Genomic DNA, 19,583 nt, shown 5'->3' on the forward strand with positions numbered 1-19,583 from the left:
GAAAAGATGTCAGTGCATTTTGCTATAGTGGCTACTGTCCTATGTAATGACTTTTTATTTGCAAACTTTAAGAATTATATGATTCTCAAATGAGTGTAAGTCCTGTGCTGAGATTTAGCACATGGAAAGCCATGTGTACTTACTAACTGTGGCCAGTTAGTGCCCATTACATAATCATAATGGCTAATATTTTCTGAACACTTACCATGAGCAAAGCATTGTCCAAGTGCCCAAGATCACACACTTAAGTAACATCTTTCTTAATAAGGAAAGATAGTCAATAAGAAAAGAACTTTGTGAAAACGTATGGCACTCTGGGAGATGTGTTAAGTGACTTGTAGTCACACAGAGTAAGCTCTCCACTCTCCTCCAATAGTCCAATAGAACTATCCAGTCCCTCTTGAATAATACCATGTCATGTCATCAAAAGATAATCTGCCAAAGAAATTCTTGATAGTACAAGAATTTATCCTTCTAAGGATAAATCCTTCGAAGTCAACTAAACCTAGCTTAGTTACTGGAAATGAGGAGATTATGCTTTATACCACAGTCAAAATGTTAACAGCATACCCATTAAACTTCACCATACTTATTATTTAAACGACCTACTAAATTCATTCAATTCTGTCTTGGCATTTGCCAAAACTATATTTAAGTAATGATATATAATTACATGTTGACATCTTTTCCATTAGGTTATAATTCCTTCAGGGCAAGAATGATCTCTGTTTCTCTAACATCTAGCATGGTGCCTAGGACACACAATAGATTTTAAATATGTTGAATACTGAGTTCCTTTGCATTTAGGCAAACAGGCAATGCATTTGTTCACTAGTTCATTTTTTCGTTTGTTCATTCTTTCATTCATTTGTGGCTTCCTGTAACACTTAAAATACAATTTATGTTCCTTGGCAGGGCCTAAAAGGTTCTATATGATGTGAGCCCAGGCTACTCATCTCAATTCACCTCCCCATTACTTACTCTTCTCAAATTATATTGACATTGTTGCCTGAGATGTTTCTGATGTTAGCTAAAATGTCAAGTGATCCTTTTTTTAAGAGCAAGGGTGATATTTTATAAATACAAATGGACTGTCTGTTAATGACAGAAAAGGACTGAAGAGAAGTTGAAACAAAAGATAAAGATTTAATAAATCCAATTTACCTGGGAGAGGCAAGTTTTAATACAGAATAATTTTTCAATAATTCCTTAAAGTGTAATACTCTAACCTGAATTACTAAAAATTAAGAAAATCACCAAAGGAAGCAGATATTTTAGAAAATATTTAAGTAAAGTCATTCGACCAGAAGTCTATATTATGTAAATCTAAAAATAGAAAAAGACAACTTCAAAAACAAGGCACACTACAAAAAGCAATAAAATATAAGAACATATTATGAAATAATAAAATAATGTTATATATTTTGTAAATAAACTTATAAAGGTCAAAAGTATTGTATTTCTAGATATGACAGTACCATCACTGAATCAACAGTTTTTTCTGTAAGTGACAAGAACATCTCAGAAGCAAGAGTCATTAGAGAAGACAAAACCAGACATAATGCTCTCCCAAAGAATTTGTGAGTAGCCTGTGTAGTCACCTGCATTTGTGTTTGATCCTTGGAGCAGCACTGTCAAGGTCTCCATAACCAACAAAGCCAGATGTTTTTGGTCTTCAATTGAACTATTATTTCTTGAGTCCCCTAGAAAAAAAAAGATGAAAGGTTCAAAGAACAAAAGCTATAAGCTTACCTTTTTTTTTTTCTTGATTAGGTTTTGTTTTAATAATTTATTATTTCTTACTATTCACTTTTACCACTAATACAGCTGATATAATACAACCTTTCAAAAAGATGTATGTTTCCATCAGCTACCAAAAGTAAGGCCAAAATCAGTGTTTACAGATTTTATTTCGGTGTGGCTAGAAAGTTACAGCTGTCTAACAAATAGGAAAAAGGAAAGGTCAGCGCTGGGTGATGTACTGAAGTGGGGAATCACGATATTACACACCTGAAACTAATATGTTAGCTGAAATTAAAATAGAACTTTAAAAAATAAAAAAAGGGAAGATGCCAAAGTTAAATATATTCTTCTTACAAAGGTTTTCCTAATCAAGGTGAAGGTTAACAGGAGAAAGCTAAGATTTTAAGGCACTATTTATGAATATTCTATCTATTCAAACTGCATTAATTCATTAAGCATATGTAATAGTTACTAAGTGCCAGATACTACCATTCTTTTATCAGATTTAAAAGGATGAAAAATATCACATTTAAGGTACTTTAAATGATAATATATGTAAATGTACATAACTTGACTAAAAAAAGTTTTTTTTTTTTTTTTTTTTTTTGCTATCTATAATTTAAAATATTTTGAGGGACCTAAACATCCCAATTGTTTCCAGGATCTTTTAAAATTCCCTCTTAGAAGCAGAAAGTGGCACTTATGAGTCATGTGGACCATAAAGGTTTCCCTCAATTTTTGCCTTAAATTCTTTTCCACTACAATGACATATATCTAAGCGCCTGTCCTCTCCCAATTCTGTAACAGAGGTTGAATGGACAAGTTAACTGTGGGAAATATTCACAAGAATATTACCATAATGTACATTAAGTCATTCAAATCAACAGCCAAATAAAAAGCAAAACATGAACAAAACACCCTGCCCAAACCCCTTTGTCAAACAAAAGTGAAATCATAGAAAATGCTTTACCTTGTTCATTTAGTGCCTGAGTTGGATCCTTCAAGAGGGCAGCATATTTGTGCAAAAGGTTTACCATGACCTCCAGAAGGCCCACCTCCCTGAACACATCTTTAAATATGTAGTCATGTCGTGTAAACTTAAGGAGTGTCTTCATTGCAATAATGCTACAGTGGTAAGAAGAGCTAGATTTTAAGAGGATGCTAACACTAATGAGTTCTTTACAAGGGATATAATTTAAGCTAAAAACGACGAATTCCAACATCTCAAAGTATTTGCTTTGTACTTCTGGGAGTTTAGAAATCTTTTCTGCAAACTGTGACAGTGTGTGCTGTGACTCGAGTATGAAGTAATTGGCATTGTCGGCCATGTAAATATTTGTGATGGCATCGAGGATAATTTGGGCAAGGAAGTTGGTTTTTGCTTTTAAAAATGCATTCTGAAGAACTGCAAAGGCTTGGATGTTTCTCACACTGTGACCTAAAATGGAAAACAAGAACACAAAAGTAGGTGCTACATGGTATTTTAATCATGGCAAAGTAGTCTATTTAAACAGATTATAACATTTATCAACTATTTACAAAGAACATATCTTGTTTTCAAAATAAGTTCTGTTTTTCTCCATCTGACTTTAGTCATTTAATTAAAAACAATGTTGATTAAACTTTTAACGCATTATTATGAATATCCAATTCAAGAATTGTTATATATTGATTGAAACAGTAGGCTGTTTTACAGAGAATAAATCATATTATGTAAGTCTAGCTTTCTGAGTTTGGAAATGTGCAGGGATTTCACTTTTTATTATTTGTAAGATGGACCTTGACTATAAGAACAGTTACGTCTCATTAAAAGACTTTTAACCTGAGCAGTAAAAGGCCAAGGAGTATCAAGAATGCAAGAACAAAAACAGGGGGTTGAAAATTCTCTACATTCCAGTTTCTCTTTATAATTACCACACTAGAACTTCCATAAATTTTCATTTGAAAACGCATTTTGTTTTCAAGCTAAAAGTGTGATTTCTTTACATATACGTTTTTTAAAGCCATTTATGGCTAACTACTAGCTATGTTCAACATCTGATTTTTTTTTTTAAGATTTTATTTATTCATGACAGATACAGAGAGAGAGAGAGGCAAAGACATAGGCAGAGGGAGAAGCAGGCTCCTCACAGGCAGCCTGATATGGGACTCGATCCCCGAAATGGGATCATGCCCTGAGCCAAAGGCAGATGCTCAACCGCTGAGCTACCCAGGTGTCCCAACATCTGATTTTCAAACATCTGATTTTCTCATTTGCCCACCAAATGAGAAAAAAAAAATCTACATACATAGCTCTTGTGAGGCAAATTAATAAAATTAATTATAAAGAAATTAACACATAAAGTATTTGAAGCACCCAAAACAAGTGTTTGCCTCTAAAAACTGTCTCCAGGTTCACAACTACTAGGAGTATAGGGCATTTGCCAGAGTGAACAAAAATTTAACCTAGTACCAAGAAATTAGCATAGTCCATCATTTCTTATCCAAAACTAGATTAATAAGATATCTAACAACAGAAAAAAAAAAACAAAAAACAAAAACAAACAAAAACAAAAACAAAAAACAAGAAAACCCACTAAAACCAAAAATCAAACTTAACAAAGTCATAGTTAAAAATGGGTAATATTTAAAAAATCAATTGCATTTCTAGAAACTAGCAACAAGAAATCTGAAATGAAATTAAGAAAACAATTCTGTTCACAATAGTATCAAAAAGAATAAAATATTTAAAGGTAAATTTAACAAAAGAATTGAAAATCCTGTGCGATGTACACTATAAAACTATAGTTGGAGAAAATAAGACCCAAATAAATGGAAAGCTATATATATTCATGGATTGAAAGAGTCAATATCATTAAGATGCGAATTGTTCCCAAGTTGATCTACATTTAATGTAATCCCAATCAACTCCTAATCTCAAGAAGCTTAGTTTTGTTTTTAAACACTGACATGATTATTAAATATATATGGAGTTCAAAGAATGCAGAATAGCCAAAGTACTTTTGAAAAGAACAAAATCAGACAACTTAAATGACTCTATTTCAAGAGTCGCTTTAGATAGAGAGTCAACACTTTATAGTACAGGCTTAAGGACAGACATATCCATCAATGGAGCAGAACTGAAAAAGAATCACAGATATCTGGTTATACACAGTCTTTTCAACAAAAGGTCATAGATGTCCATACTGGAAGAAAAAAACCTTCTTTTCTACTATATATATAAATTAAAAGGTATCACAGACCCTTACAAAAGTTATCAAAATATGAAACTCCTAGAAGAAAACACAGATCTTAGTGAATTTGGGTTAAAATTTTTCAATTCGAGGTAAAATATACAAAATAATTTTTTTCAAAATATTTTTAAAATGATAAGTTGGACTTCATCAAAACTAAAAGTTTCCATTCTTCTAAAGATGCTACTAAGAAAAAAGGCAAGTTAAGACCAGGAGAACATACTTACAAAATATGCGTAACTTTTAAAAGATTTATCCAGAATATTTAAAAGACTTAAAATCCCAATAAAAAGAGCAATCCTATTGAATACTGGGCACAGACAGAGATCTGAACCAAAGTAGAGATACAGGTGGCAAATAAACACATTAAAAGGTCCCTGAAATAATTTCAAAAAATGCAAATTAAAAACACAACTAGATACTACAACACACTCACTAGAATATCTAAAATTAAAAAGACTAACACTACCAAGTGTTGCTGAGGATATAAAGCAAACTTTCTCACATTGCTGCTGATGGTAGTGCAAATGGGATAGCTACTTTAGAAAAAATTCTGGCAGTTTCTCATAAAGTTACATATTCATATGACCCAGCATTCTACTGTGTGGTATTTGCCCCAAAGAAATGAAAATACATGTCCCCACTAAGACTTGTTTCATATAAATGTTCATAGTAGCTTTATTCATGATAGTTAAATAAATGCCATCAGTTGATGAGGAGGCAAACAAAGTACAAGAAATCCAAATAATGAAATACTATCCAAAAAAGGAACAAACTTCAGATACATGCAATAACATGGATAAATCATAAAAGTGAAAGAAACTGGATACAAGAAATTATATACTATATGATTCCAGTTTATGAAATTCTAGAAAGGCTGAAACCAAAGTAGATCAATGATTGCCAGGGCAAGCGGGTAGGGAAGCGAGGATTGTAAAGGGAAACAAATTTTTAGAAGGATTGGAATATCCCATATTATGATTACAGTGGTGATTACACAAGCACATATACTTATGAAAACTCATCAAATTCAACACTTAAAATGAATAGATCTGAATATATGCAAATGATGTCTCAATATTGTTGACCAGGAAAAAAAAAAAGCCATTCCATATTCTCTGTATATGAAACAGAGCTATCTCCTTTAGTCTGCACAATAACTCTACAACGCAGGCTACAGGAAATATATTTTTGGACTTATAGATGAAACTGAAAATGATCTAGCTGATCCATTCACTTTATAGACTATTATTACATCAACTATTCTGAAGAAGAAAGGGATGATTTAGAAAGGTTGAATGACTCATGGTCACCTGAATTCTGACTCTGGGGGCACTGTCCTTTTAGTTAACTGCACTTTCGTAGACATCAAGTCACTAGATTCTCCCAGTAACCCCAGTATATGTGGTTATCTCTTTTACAGATGAGACAATATAAGGAAAACATATGAGGAAGGTTAACTGTGCTGCATTAATTCTCTCATTACAAAATTATGCTATTATAACTATTATTTCAGTATCATGATTAGATTGATTAACCAAAACAATGAAGTTTAAAATAAGATATATGCTGTGAGCTATTTTTAAATTAACTCAAAGAAATAGTTAATTGTGGAATATTCAAGCTACAGTCTATAAATTAGAAGTTTTTTGAGACTCTTATTTTTTTCTTAGTGTTAAATAAAGTGAAACCTTGAACTTCTCGGTAAGATATGCCTGGAATTCTAGTTATTGCATAGAGACTCACTTGAAAAGTCCTATATAGCCTACACAATGAGGGTACAATTTACTATAGGAAATCTGACAACTCCAATCTAAGTCATGACTTTTTTTTTTTAAGATTTTATTTATTTATTCATGAGACACACAGAGAGAAAGAGAGGCAGAGACACAGGCAGAGGGAGAAGCAGGCTCCATGCAGGGAGCCCGACGTGAGACTCGATCCTAGATCTTCAGGATCAGGCTCTGGGCTGAAGACGGCGCTAAACCGCTTAGCCACCCAGGCTGCCCTAAGTCATGACTTTTGAATATAATTTTCTCCAGTAAATTAAATTGAGGACTTTCTAGTAAATCCATTTCTCTTCACTGAAGAAAAAGATTTATAACTGCTGACTTCTATGTAATAAAAATACATAGATAACATACTGTGATACTTAAATAACCAGACAGGTTGATATTTTCTGGCTAGTGAAATTTTACATGTAAATATCGTAACTACCAAATATGTAGTAAGTGACAATCATAGGAAAGAAACTAGAAGAGGCCTTCAGGCTCAGATCTTTCAGAACAGTTATGCAGTTAAAAAAATTAAACAGTAAAACTTGCTTGCACTCTTACATAACTAAATGTTACTAACTAAACGAGTTTTCTTGGTTAAAAAATCACTAGATGAAGAGTCAAAGTTAGGAAATGTGAATTATAAAATTTATTCTCCAGCCTGAAAGAAATAATATAACGTCTTTACAGGGCACCTGGGTGGCTCAGTCGGTTAAGCGTCCAATTTTGGCTCAGGTCATGACATCAGGGTTGAGATCCAGCCCCTGGTCAGGCTCCATGCTAGGTGTGGAGCATACTTAAGATTCTCTCCCTTTGCCTCTCTCTGCTCTTCTCTTTCTCTCTCAAAAATAAAAAGTCTTTGTACCTATTTTTTAAAATATAAGCATTTTCACCTCTGCTTTCTGTTTATATCTTATATAGAGATAAGCATGGTGATCAGAAAGTGAATCAAGTTCCAACCACATAATCTAGAAATGCATTAGCAGCCAACATTCAAAAAGAGGATGTTTAGGTTATTAAGCTGTTTAAATGTTAAGATGAAATACTAAAATGTAAATTTCATAAGCTGATTCTTACAGTATTTTCATAATATACATTGTTTTCAAGTATTAGATCTGGTAACGTTGTCACTCAAGAATTTACACCATAAATAAAGCATAAACTCTGATGAATATATAGTATTGAATAATGTATATGAATAATAGCCTATTACCTTTCTACATATAACAAGGAGTACTCAAAGTTAAATTTATTTATTTACTAATTTATTGTTTCTACATCTTTGAGTGGTCCAGAATAGGGAAAAAAAACAAAAACAAAAACAAAACTCACCTTTCCCTGCAGGCTGAGGTACTGCAAATCCAGGCAATAAAAAGGGTGCTCCTGTGGTAATACCAGCTGGTTTTAGTTCATTGACACCATATGTTGTTAGGGAAGTTATCAGATTAACCAGATCTTTCAAGGCATCTTTGGATTCTGCTTCTTTTGCTTGTTCCAATCTAGGAAAAGTATGGTTTAGTAAATATTTTTTCTCTTTTGCTGTATATTCAAATTTAATGTAGAAATTTTCAATTTGCATATGCAATAAATGTATAAAGTACTCCAAAAAGTTTCTTCATACAATTTTTCCTTATATAAAAACAAACTATTTTTTAAACCTACAAATTTCATTATAAAGACATTACACCACAACGAAAGAAAATTATGCCAAATATGCTAAGACCTCATATATATAAGTGCTGATCTTGCCTTTAACAGTGTTATTTTAGGTAGATCGCTAATCTTTGATAGAAAGTATCTATAAAATAAAAGAATGACATGAAATGTCTCTTAAATTCCCTAAAATTCTTTTTTTTCCCTAAAACTCTAAGATTATAAAGTTTCACTGTTTACAACTAAAAACTTTACTAACCATTTCTTTCCAAAGACATTTCTTTGTTAACAATTTTTAAAAATTAATTTCCTGGAAAGAATTTTAAATCTTTATCTGTATTTCATTAATTAAAGTACTGTCTTTGGAATACATTTAAGTAAAGTTGTGAGAGTCTGACAATTTTTAAAAATAACACTTGGAGTCATTATGGAATTATCTTTTGACTGTGGCTTTATCAAAAACACAAAATAGGGTGCAAAACTATCTTTTTTAAAGACTAAGATTTATTGGGGCTTCCTCCCTCATAGAACTAATTAAAGTTCTCATTAAAATAAAGCTGAAGAATGCACACAAGTAGGAAAAAAAGTAAAAGTAGTTTTAGCCTCACAACTCACTTTGAATAACCTGTTTTTTTGATTTACCCATGTTAACACAAATGTTTTTCCTTTAATATAAAATCCCTATACATATTCTTTCAATGGTCTTGAAGAGCCAACCACAGATTTGGGGAAAAGAAGGCACAGTCAGTAGAAATCAGAATATAGGAGCACTAATACACATAAAATTTTGTCTACATTTAGGATTATATTTTTATATTTTTGGATTAATAACCATAAGTGAAATTACACTCAAGGAGTATCAACATTTTTGAGGCTCTTGATAGTAGCTGATCACCTGCATTCTCAAAGGATTATACCAATTAACACCCCCCCTAAGTAAAGTGAAATGCTTGTTTCTTTTTTTTTTTTTTAATTTTTTTTTTTATTTATTTATGATAGTCACAGAGAGAGAGAGAGAGAGAGAGAGAGAGGGGCAGAGACACCGGCAGAGGGAGAAGCAGGCTCCATGCACCGGGAGCCCGACGTGGGATTTGATCCCGGGTCTCCAGGATCGCGCCCTGGGCCAAAGGCAGGCACCAAACCGCTGTGCCACCCAGGGATCCCGAAATGCTTGTTTCATCTATTTTTATGTCCTCCTTTATAAATAAGGATATATGTGCAAAATTATATTCTAGGGAACTGCTTAGTAGTAATGGCAACTAGGTTAAACTGGTGTCAGAAATAAGGAATTTACAAGAGTGCAGATAAAATTATTTAAAAGTAAGTTATGGGCGAGGAACAACTAGTAAGGCATTGAGTATTTTCTTCCTAAGAAATTTGCAGTCAGTCATTTTCCCAGGATACACATGAAACATTTGGGATGGACAAGGGGGCTTGTGAGACATTTTGTTTTATATATATATATATATTTGTAAGGTCTCATTCAATCCACGTAATTATTAATATTAACTATATTAATAAACCACTGGTATTGTAATAAATCCCAAAAATACAAGTAAGCACACAGAGTTTATACTTTAGGAAGATGCTGATTAGTTCATCTAAGCTCTTCTCCCACAGCTACTGCAGAGCAGATTTACTTCCACACCTGACCACGGACTCTACCAAGTAGAGTAGCCTGCGTTAGCCAGCTTAAACTCACTTTTTATTCTCTGTTGACAGACAGGAATAAAGAGAAGGGATTAAAGCCAACGAGATAAAAGTATACATTAAATAAGTGATTAAAAAATAATAATAAATAAATAAACAAATAAATAAATAATTCCTTTTTCTCCATAGTCCCAGACCACACTGTTTCCATTGATGAAAAAGACTGAGTAGACATTTAAAACATATTCTTAAATTGTGGGGGTTTTACCTAAGCAAGAGATCACAAAGGAAATTATATCCTTGCCATATCCGAAAATCATCCAAAAGAGTTTGGGAAACATCACTCGAATCTTTGAGGAAACAAGAAAGCCCAGCAAACATTTCAACAATTTCTAGGGGAGACAGGTCATCTGATTGCTGCATATTTTGAACACATGTAGATAAACATTCTTTTTCTGCAAAAATTAAGAATTAAATAAACATATTATTTATGTAAATTGCTTTAAAAAATTTTTTACTCTTAACCAGTGTTTAATAAAACATTAAATTTTTAATGTATCTATAAAATACTGTAAGATAAAGGTCACATGTTCTAAAAGTAAATATAAGATTCAAATTCACTGTAAAAGCTCTGTCTCAAAGTAGTAAACAAAGAGTAATACAACTATTGAAAAGTAGTTGACATGTATAGTTTTTACATCATATTTGGATGTTTTTCATTAAACAAAATGATTCCTTGCTGCCAAATGGTATTTTTAATCTTTTACGTCATTAAAAAGAAAATTCCAATCATTAGTTTAAAAACTCAAATTAGGGTGAATTTGGACCAATGAGATAGACAAAGACTTCAAGAAATAAAATCTTTAAGTTATGTTTGCCCTATATATTACTAATTTAAAGCACAAGTTATACCTTCTCACTGACTTTGGCAATTAAAGGCTTTTCAAAAAAAAGATTTTCTCTCAGCCACCTGCAGGCACATTGCAGGCCCAATTCAGCCTCGCAGTCAGAGGAACACTGAGCTTGGACCCCCAAGCAGGCTGTCACACACTCCTTAACTACAAGAAGTTTTCCCAGCACAGAGCCTTGTGGAGAGGTGCTGGGTGGATGTGACATCTATCACAGAAGCCCTTGCACAGCTGGGCAGGCACTAGGATGTAATGGTAACTCATTTGTTCTTGTGGACCCTTCTGACCTTTGAGTTAAAGCAAATTTTCCACTGAACACTCATAGCTCAGTAAAAGCATGGAGGAGTGTGAGTTCGAGCAGAAGCAGGTTGACTCATGAATCATGACCAAATTTAAGAATAGAAATGGGGTTTTGAATGAGGCATAACTCTATGATTTATTAGTTGTTCCATGAAATAAAACAGAGTGTAAACTATCAAAAAAAAAAAAAAAAGATTTTTCTCTCTCTTTAACAAAATTTGTTTGTCTAAAGGAAACTCAGTGTCACATAAAAAAGCCAAGAAGATTTAACATAGGAATGGAGGCAGGAAACATTTAATGACTGGATGTTATGAGTAAACAAACCGTTGTATTAAAAATTATTTTGAAAGATTTTCAGGAAAAAATATATAAGTGAACTATCTGAGATGCTACATTGTCTCTTATTTAGACATTTTGAAGGGTAGCTGACACTTATATGGGAGTTCAACAGAATCTACAATTCCCCCTTAGTGCTAATAAAGAACCATCTAAATTCATTTATGTCTCATTGCGCAGATACTTATCTACCTATTTATGAAGTATCTTCAGAAAGGCTTTAAATTATAGCATCTCAAAAAAATATTTTTTAGTAGAAAAGGAGGAAAGAATGGGCTGTGACACCGAACTTACATTATGATTAAACAAGACAATGAAATTATTTCAACTCTTGTAAACATCCTTTGTTGTAACATATAAAAATTTCTAACATTTGAAATGCCTCATGAATAAAAAAAATTTTTTCTCCTGGTAAATATTGTTTTTAATTCAAAATAAAATCAATCTTTAGAGGATTGAGAGAGAAAAAAGCAGTGTTGTCATCATATGAGGAAAATGGAAGAAACTTTCAAATAAACTTTCAAATAAACATAAAGAAATATTCACCATGAATATACTTCACTACATTGACACTAAGACCGTGACGGGATATGGTCATAAGGACTTCTCCAGCACTCTTCCTCCAAGGCAGGTTGTAGGGAGGGCACCAAGAGGTTATTGCACTGAATAAAAGCTGGAGATCATCTTTTTGAGCCAGCTCCTCCGCCGGAGAAACAAAACTGCAGAGTTTCACTAAGATCTAAAAAACACAAAACAAATATGTATTTAAATAAATGAATGGATGGGTAAAGGGAGGAGCTAGAAGAGGACTAGATCTTATTATTAAAAACTTGGAAAGTTCAGGGTTAGTATAAGTGATATCATTAAGCCACAATGATGGGTGTTCTTAACTAAGGCAACATTAAAAAAAAATCCATAATTCAGAAGTATGTTATGGTAAGACAGTAAGCCAGGCCTACTTTTATCAGCTTATTTAAAAACAACAACAACTCTGGTGTTTACTATCCTGTCTTCTCTGTGCTATTTTTTTTTAAGATTTTATTTATTTATTTGAGAGAGGGGAGAGAAAGAAAGAGAGAGAGAGAGAACATAAAGGGGAGGAGCAGAGAAAGAAGGGGAAACAGATTCTCTGCTGAGCAGGGAGTCTGACATGGGACTCGATCCCAGAACCCTGGGATCATGACCTGAGCTGAAGGCAGACACTTAACTGATTGACCACCCAGGTACCCTTCTCTATGGTATTTTTGCATACTGACTCTAAACTGGAATAAATCAATAGTAACTTTCAAGGTCAACATTTTGGTTTTCTACTTTGGTTTTTAAATTCTTAGATTGTCCTAGGTGAGACACAATTTTCTTCTTTAAATAGGACAGTTTTAGGGAGGTGAGAAAGTAAAAACAGGTCTGTAGAAGTATTTTTTTAAATTGTTCTTATCTCTGTACAAGTAAAAGGGGATATTACAATAATAAAATCATCTTTATTCAGAAGTATCTTTCAATTATGTCTAGTAGCCAAAAATCTTCTAAGGCTTGGCTTTCAAAGAAGATTTAAAAAACTTCTTAAGCTTTGGGATAAGAGCTTATCCCTTACCTATGATTTGCAGAATTTATATTGCACAAGGACTCAAAAAAAACCAAGAGCCACTACTTGCAAAATTCAGTTATGGTTTTTGCCTTCAGTGGATTTTTTTCTTCTAATCTTGACTCAGCATCAGGAGAAGTTAACTTTTCTCTTCCTTGCTAAAGTTTCTTTTCTAAATATTTTAAAATGCATATAATAATGAATAAAGTAACTAATTCATGTAAGTTTTATTCTTTTGAAAGACAAGTGCTTCATGAAATCTGAGTATTTCAGTATCTGTAGGGAAACTGCAAAATACAAAAAAAAAAGTATTTAAAATATGTTTTGTCTGAGATAGCTAGGTTTTACTTTTCCTATTTCCTTCAATGCAAAAATTTAAATAGAAGGGCTTTCTAATTCATAGCTGCCAAATATCAGAAAGGGAAAAAAAAAAGGACCAAGAATTTAAAGAAAGAAGATATTTACAAAATCAGTAAATACAGGCTTTCCCCTCCAACAGACATATACAAAATGCCTAGAGAAATTGTTGGATACTGACTTAATACATGTAATAGGTATTATCTTTTTCCATATGTGTCAAATGCAACAAAAATGATAATATGAAAAAAGGACAGTCAACTGCAACAAAAATACCTCTCCTCAGAAAGGTGTATTATCAATTACACTTTTCACTGGTTCTCACACTGCCCTTGTGATTAGAGAAATGGATGTCATTTTTCTAATTTGTAATATAAAAACAAATCCAAAAATAAAATATTTTTCTAAATCAAATCTTTGTTCTCAAAAATGAACTGAATTTAATTCCTTAAATTTGTTGATTCTTAAAAATAACTAGTTCTTGATCTTTAAAGGCAAAAATATTCTCAGAAATAATCTCATGTAATCCTTTTATTTTATAGAATAAAAAACCAAAGAGTCTGTATCTCAATTCCTCTTCTCCCATACAGTAACCATTTCTATTTGCAGGGACTCTGTTATTCATTCCAGCCAAGTGTAGGAGAGAATAACTGGCCATATCAACAAAACAACAACAAAACCCCACAAAACACACACAAAAAAAAACAAACAAAAAAATACAACGCATGCCTACATGAAGCAGTACCAATGCTAAGGTCCCAGGAAACCATCTGTCACATAACATAAACATAAGGATTTCATCTACCACAAACAACATGTATGCTGAAAACACTCAATAATTCTGTCTCCACCGGTGTTCTAGACAAAATGATGAATACAGTGTCCAGCCTGTGATGAGAAACTGAAATGAAGAAGTGAAAAGCTAAAGGAAGACTGGGTTAGGAGGTGGGAAGAGCAAGGCTCCCATCCCTGCCACACACCTGCTGTGCATCACAGCCTTGGCTATTAGTTTCTGTAACTTTAAATGGGGAGTTTCAGTCAAATTTTCTTTGAAGTTCCTTTTGGCCTTAATATTCAATATGCTAAAATGAATCCCACATTCCATTGGAAACACCCACTGCATTCAGATAGAAAAAACGTTTTTTTTAAGTTTTAGAAGAAATCTTTGCTATACGTATTTAGAATTAAATGCATAAAATTCAGCTTCTATTTAATGCCTAATATATTAATTTTTAGAAGGGTTTTATTGAAATAGGGACAGTAGCCTAATAAGCAAAGACTAACCCACTACATTCATTAGCAATGTCTTAAAGAAGCTTTAATTCCTATGAGATTTACTCCTTTGTTTATTCCCATTGCTTTTCTCAACCAATCTAATTCAGGACTCAGATAAACCTAAATAATAATCCTATTTCTACCATTTGCTCTCATCATCATTTTGTGGAAAAGAAAAACCTCTGAAGTCATGGGCTGTCTTGCAAATTATAGGAGATAATGGATGCTACCTAACCACTGTAAAAAGTATCCCAAAAAATCCAGTGTTCGAGAATTTTTTGTTGAATTAGTACTTTTTTATAATTGTCTCTTTTTTAAGATTTTATTTATTATTTTGAGGGAAAGAGAGAGAGAACACGAGTGGGGGGGAGGGGCAGAGGCAGAGGGAAAGGGAGAAACAAATCCCCCGCTGAGCAGGGAGCCCAGCCTGGAGCTCTAACCCAGCACCTTAGGATCATGACCTGAGTTGAAGGCAGATGCTTAGCCCACTGAGCCACCCAGGGACTCCATGTCTTTTCCTTTCTAAAATTGCCTGGGTTTCCCTCTCTCCTGTCCCTTCATGGCTCACACCTCCACAAAGCTCTACAGCAAAGACCCCAATATATGATGTGTGATCATCACCTGTACCTGGCTCCAGCTTATCTACTTCAGATACTGTCCTCTCTGCCACTCCTACTGACGATGGTGGCATTGGTGGTGGCAAGAGCAGCAATCATAGGGACTTTCAGTTCATGTCTACCACACCCTGGGCAGAGAACCATTGTTTTGTGTATTGTTCCACTTAATCCTCACAAAAACCCTTTAGGTAGGTATCATTATCTTTATTTCAGAGGTGAGAAATCTGCATCTTAAAATTATGTAATTCCAGAGAACTGAATTCAAACAAGTGTGGTTTTTGTTTTTTTTTTTTAAATTGAGGTAAAAACACATAACACAAAATTTATCATCGTAATCATTTTTAAGTATAGAGTACAGTAGTGTTCATTACATGCATGTTGTACAACAGATCTCTAGAACATTTTCATCTTGCAAAACTGAAAACTCTACACCCACTGAACAACAACTCCTTGTTCCCCACCCTCCAGCTCCTGGGAACCATCACTCAATTTGCTAAGAGTCTGACCACTTTGGATTCACAGAAATAAAAGTATGTAGTATATGTCCTCTTGTGTTAAATGTGGCTTTTTTAGTACTGTATTAGTCCCACGGACAGACTGTGCTCCACATGTGTATAGTTTTGAAAATTTTCTCCTAAGAAAGGATATGAAAATGATGGCAATATTTTCAGGCTAACAACAGCCTATTTAAACCTTGGTTAACTGCTAATGCTATTAAAAGAAAACCAGCAACAGCAGTGAAGAAGGACTTTATAAGCAGGGAGCAGAGGAGGTGGTAGCAGCTACTAAAATAAACTGCCTTGTACAAGAAAAATATTTATAGGCTAGGAATTTCCTGTATTTAGAGCAATGAACAGAATCTCTTGATATTAAAAGAAATATTATCCCAAATTTAATATGATTGTCAATAGAAGTTTTTCTTGCTTATTAGTTCATTTTGGAGATGTTATTGCTTTATCAAAGGTACTTTAATAGTTGAATCTGTCCAAAGAAATAAACTTGTTAATGCCTCACTCCTTTACTCCTCAAAGTAAAAGTTCATATTCAAGAAATGTGACAGTTATATGAGATGAAGTCAATAATAAAGAGCATAGAAGGGGTGCCTGGGCTCAGTCAGTTAAGCATCTGCCTTCAGCTCAAATCATGATGCCAGGGTCCTGGGATTCAGCTCTACATCATGCTCCCTGCTCAGCGGAGAGTCTGCTTCTCCTCCCTCTCTGCCGCTCCCCCTGCTTGTGTGCTCTCTCTCTCTCTCTCATATAAAATAAATAAAATCTTAAAAAAAAAAAAAAAGCATGAAATACTACAGAAAATGGAATAAGCAGAAATCTCTTTATGAGCGCACCTGCTTCATTTGAAATAGACTGGTATTGATGGGCAGGCAAATAGCACCCTCCATACCTGCACAAAAACTTTCTGGAGTAGTCCACGACGCTCTGCTAGAGGTAGCTCATTCTGTGCACCTCCAACTGCCTCAGGCACATGTGGAAGGTCAAAAAACAGATATAAACATTTAACCAGGGTGGAAGGCACTGACATCGTTGTCATGCAGTCCACGGTTTTCTGGAAAACAAACCAATTAATAAGTGAATAGGTAGACAGACAGATATAACTGCAATTTGTACTGCTAGGTAAGTTCACAAATTTTAAGCCAGAAGTTAAATCATTAACTCACAAATTTTAAGACAGAAAATTATATATCAGAATAACTTTTTAAAATGCCTGAAAAATTTAAGAATGACTCTATGCTGACGAATATTCATTTTCCATTTAGACAAGTTTGCTTTAATCAAATATTGAGATGTGTTTGTTATTTATTAAGTTTGCTATTTATTCATTAAAAGGCAGCACGTTTCAAAGAACGTAAGCTTTGGGATTTAGAAAAAAGAAACTTAACCATAAACTTGGGCAAACTAATTTTGTTGGACCTCACTTTCCTCTCCTATGAAACAGATCCATTGACACATAAGTCTTAGAGTTAATATGTAACAAATGTGAGATATATTAAGCACTAAATTACAAATTACTAGTTGCTTTACTATCATTTTTATTTTATTACACATTCTTGGGGCTGGAAGGACACTTGGAAGGATACAGCCATCACTGACATACACAGAAATCTCTATATTATTTTCAACAATCCACCTTTATTTATGGTAAACCTTTCAGTATTCTTAAGAAGTATACTATAATAATTGCCAAATTTTTTCATGGTGCAGTTTGGAATAACAAGTTTTATCACACTGGAGATCAAGAGGCTGGCATCATCTGTATTTAGTTTAATAGCATTTTCATCAAGCATTTTTTGAAAGCATAGGGTATGTCTGGCAGTATGCTGGGAACTGGACATGTAATGAAAAAGTACCCCTGTCCTTCAGAAGACTGTAGTCTATTAGCAGAAGTAGGTTCATCAGTAACTATGATTTAATCTCTTAAAGGTAGAAATGACAGTACACAGAGGCTAATATAAAGGGGAGTGATCCACACCTCCAGGAATGGAATGTAAAAGTATAGGAACTAAGAGGGGGAAAGATCACCTGGAAGACACATAGGAGGTTGAACTATATGGTATACAGTATGTTTTAGGAACCTGAGTCCAAAACTGTTAACTCCTGAAAAGCCACAATAATAATGTCAAATCTTTAATGAGTATAAATCATAGAATAAGGCTATGAATTTTAATTATCTCATCTATTCCTCCATCAACCCTACAAGGTAGATTCTATTACTGTATGTTCCTTACTTTACACATGAAGCAGTTGAAGCTCATTACTGACATAAGCTGTCTTAGGTTAGAGAGCTGGTTAAATGGTCCCCAAGTGTATACTATGTATGCATATGGTCTCCCACACTAGTTTGACTTTTTTTTTGCTGGCATTGGAGAACCAGTGAAGTTTTAAAGTGTTACAAACAAAGGAGTAACAGAATCAGATTTCAAAAAAATAACTGGTGATAGTATAGATCTAAATTAGATAAAAAGGGCTAGAGAGTCAGGATAATTAGGAAACTAATACAGAAAACCATATGAGAGATGGGGCCTGAACTAACGCAGTAGTAGGGTGATGGAGAGGAGAGAGAAAGCCTAAAGAACAATCCTTTGGGGGGAAAAAAATCACAATCCCTTGCATCATCTGGACCCTTTCTACATCTCCAGTGTCATTTCCTCCCTCTAAGTATTTTAAAAACCCTTTGCTCTTCCCACTATGATTATTTCTAGTTATCCCATGTCTCCAAACACCTGATGATCAGTCTATTTTTTTTTTAAGATTTATTTATTTATTCAGAGAGAGAGAGGCAGAAACACAGGCAGAGGGAGAAGCAGGCTCCATGCAGGAAGGCTGACGTGGGTCTCGATCCGGGTCTCCAGGATCACACCCCAGGCTGCAGGCGGCGCTAAACCGCTGCACAACTAGGCTGCCCCTATTAATTTTTTTAAAGATTTATTTAAGAGAGAGATAGAGAGAGATAGTGAGAGAATGCCCAAGTGGAGGGGAGAGGGAGAAGCAGGTTCTTTGCTAAGCAGGGAGCCTGGTGCGGAGTTGGGTCATGACTTGAGCCAAAGGCAGATGCTTAACCTACTAAGCTACCCAGGCACTCCCTGACATTAAAGGTCTGACCACGTCTGAAGCTTTAATCCTTATCTTTCCTCCTACCCTCACCTACGAAATTTGTAAGGTTCACATTTCAATTTTCATAGTACTACGTATACCCCATGACTGCATTTTATAGGATTGTCTTCATCTTCTCCATCTCTGTCATCTACATGTTGATTTAGGACGCCTACAAAAAAGTCAACTCAAAATATTTAACACTGAATTTTCTTTTAAAATGTCTCTTTTTCTAGTTAGGTTATTACTAGCTTTCCCTTTACATTAGGCAAAATGGTATGATTTTTCATTCTCATTTTATAACTGACAGACTAAAAGTATAACTTGGTATCCAAACTAGTAATCAACATCATTTGTAATTTTTTCAAAAAGTGATTTGGTCTCCTGATTCTTTTCTTATACTTTTAAGGCAATCTGTCTATCTGTACACATTTAAGTTAATCCACATTTACTGACTTTCTACTGTGTTAGGTATTCTGGTAGGATACACTTTCTGTTCACACGTGAAAAAGATAGCATCTACAGAAAATATGAATAAAACTTAGA

At 33.9% G+C, this 19,583-nt stretch overlaps 1 protein-coding gene across 9 annotated transcripts in view; it reads right to left on the bottom strand.

Annotated features, from left to right (window-relative positions):
- The window catches only part of WDFY3 (WD repeat and FYVE domain containing 3), a 266,585-nt gene that overhangs the window by 133,744 nt on the left and 113,258 nt on the right, over nt 1-19,583 (bottom strand). For all 9 annotated transcript variants that reach the window (XM_025425680.3, XM_025425694.3, XM_025425668.3 and 6 more), the window contains 6 exons: nt 16,831-16,992; nt 12,145-12,337; nt 10,323-10,509; nt 8,084-8,250; nt 2,714-3,181; nt 1,602-1,703 (listed from right to left, as the gene is read on the bottom strand). In XM_025425680.3, coding sequence (XP_025281465.1) covers nt 1,602-1,703; nt 2,714-3,181; nt 8,084-8,250; nt 10,323-10,509; nt 12,145-12,337; nt 16,831-16,992 — 1,279 coding nt within the window. The remainder of the gene's footprint in view (nt 1-1,601; nt 1,704-2,713; nt 3,182-8,083; nt 8,251-10,322; nt 10,510-12,144; nt 12,338-16,830; nt 16,993-19,583) is intronic.

This window comes from Canis lupus, chromosome 32 (assembly GCF_003254725.2).
Source record: "Canis lupus dingo isolate Sandy chromosome 32, ASM325472v2, whole genome shotgun sequence".
NCBI lineage: Eukaryota > Metazoa > Chordata > Mammalia > Carnivora > Canidae > Canis > Canis lupus.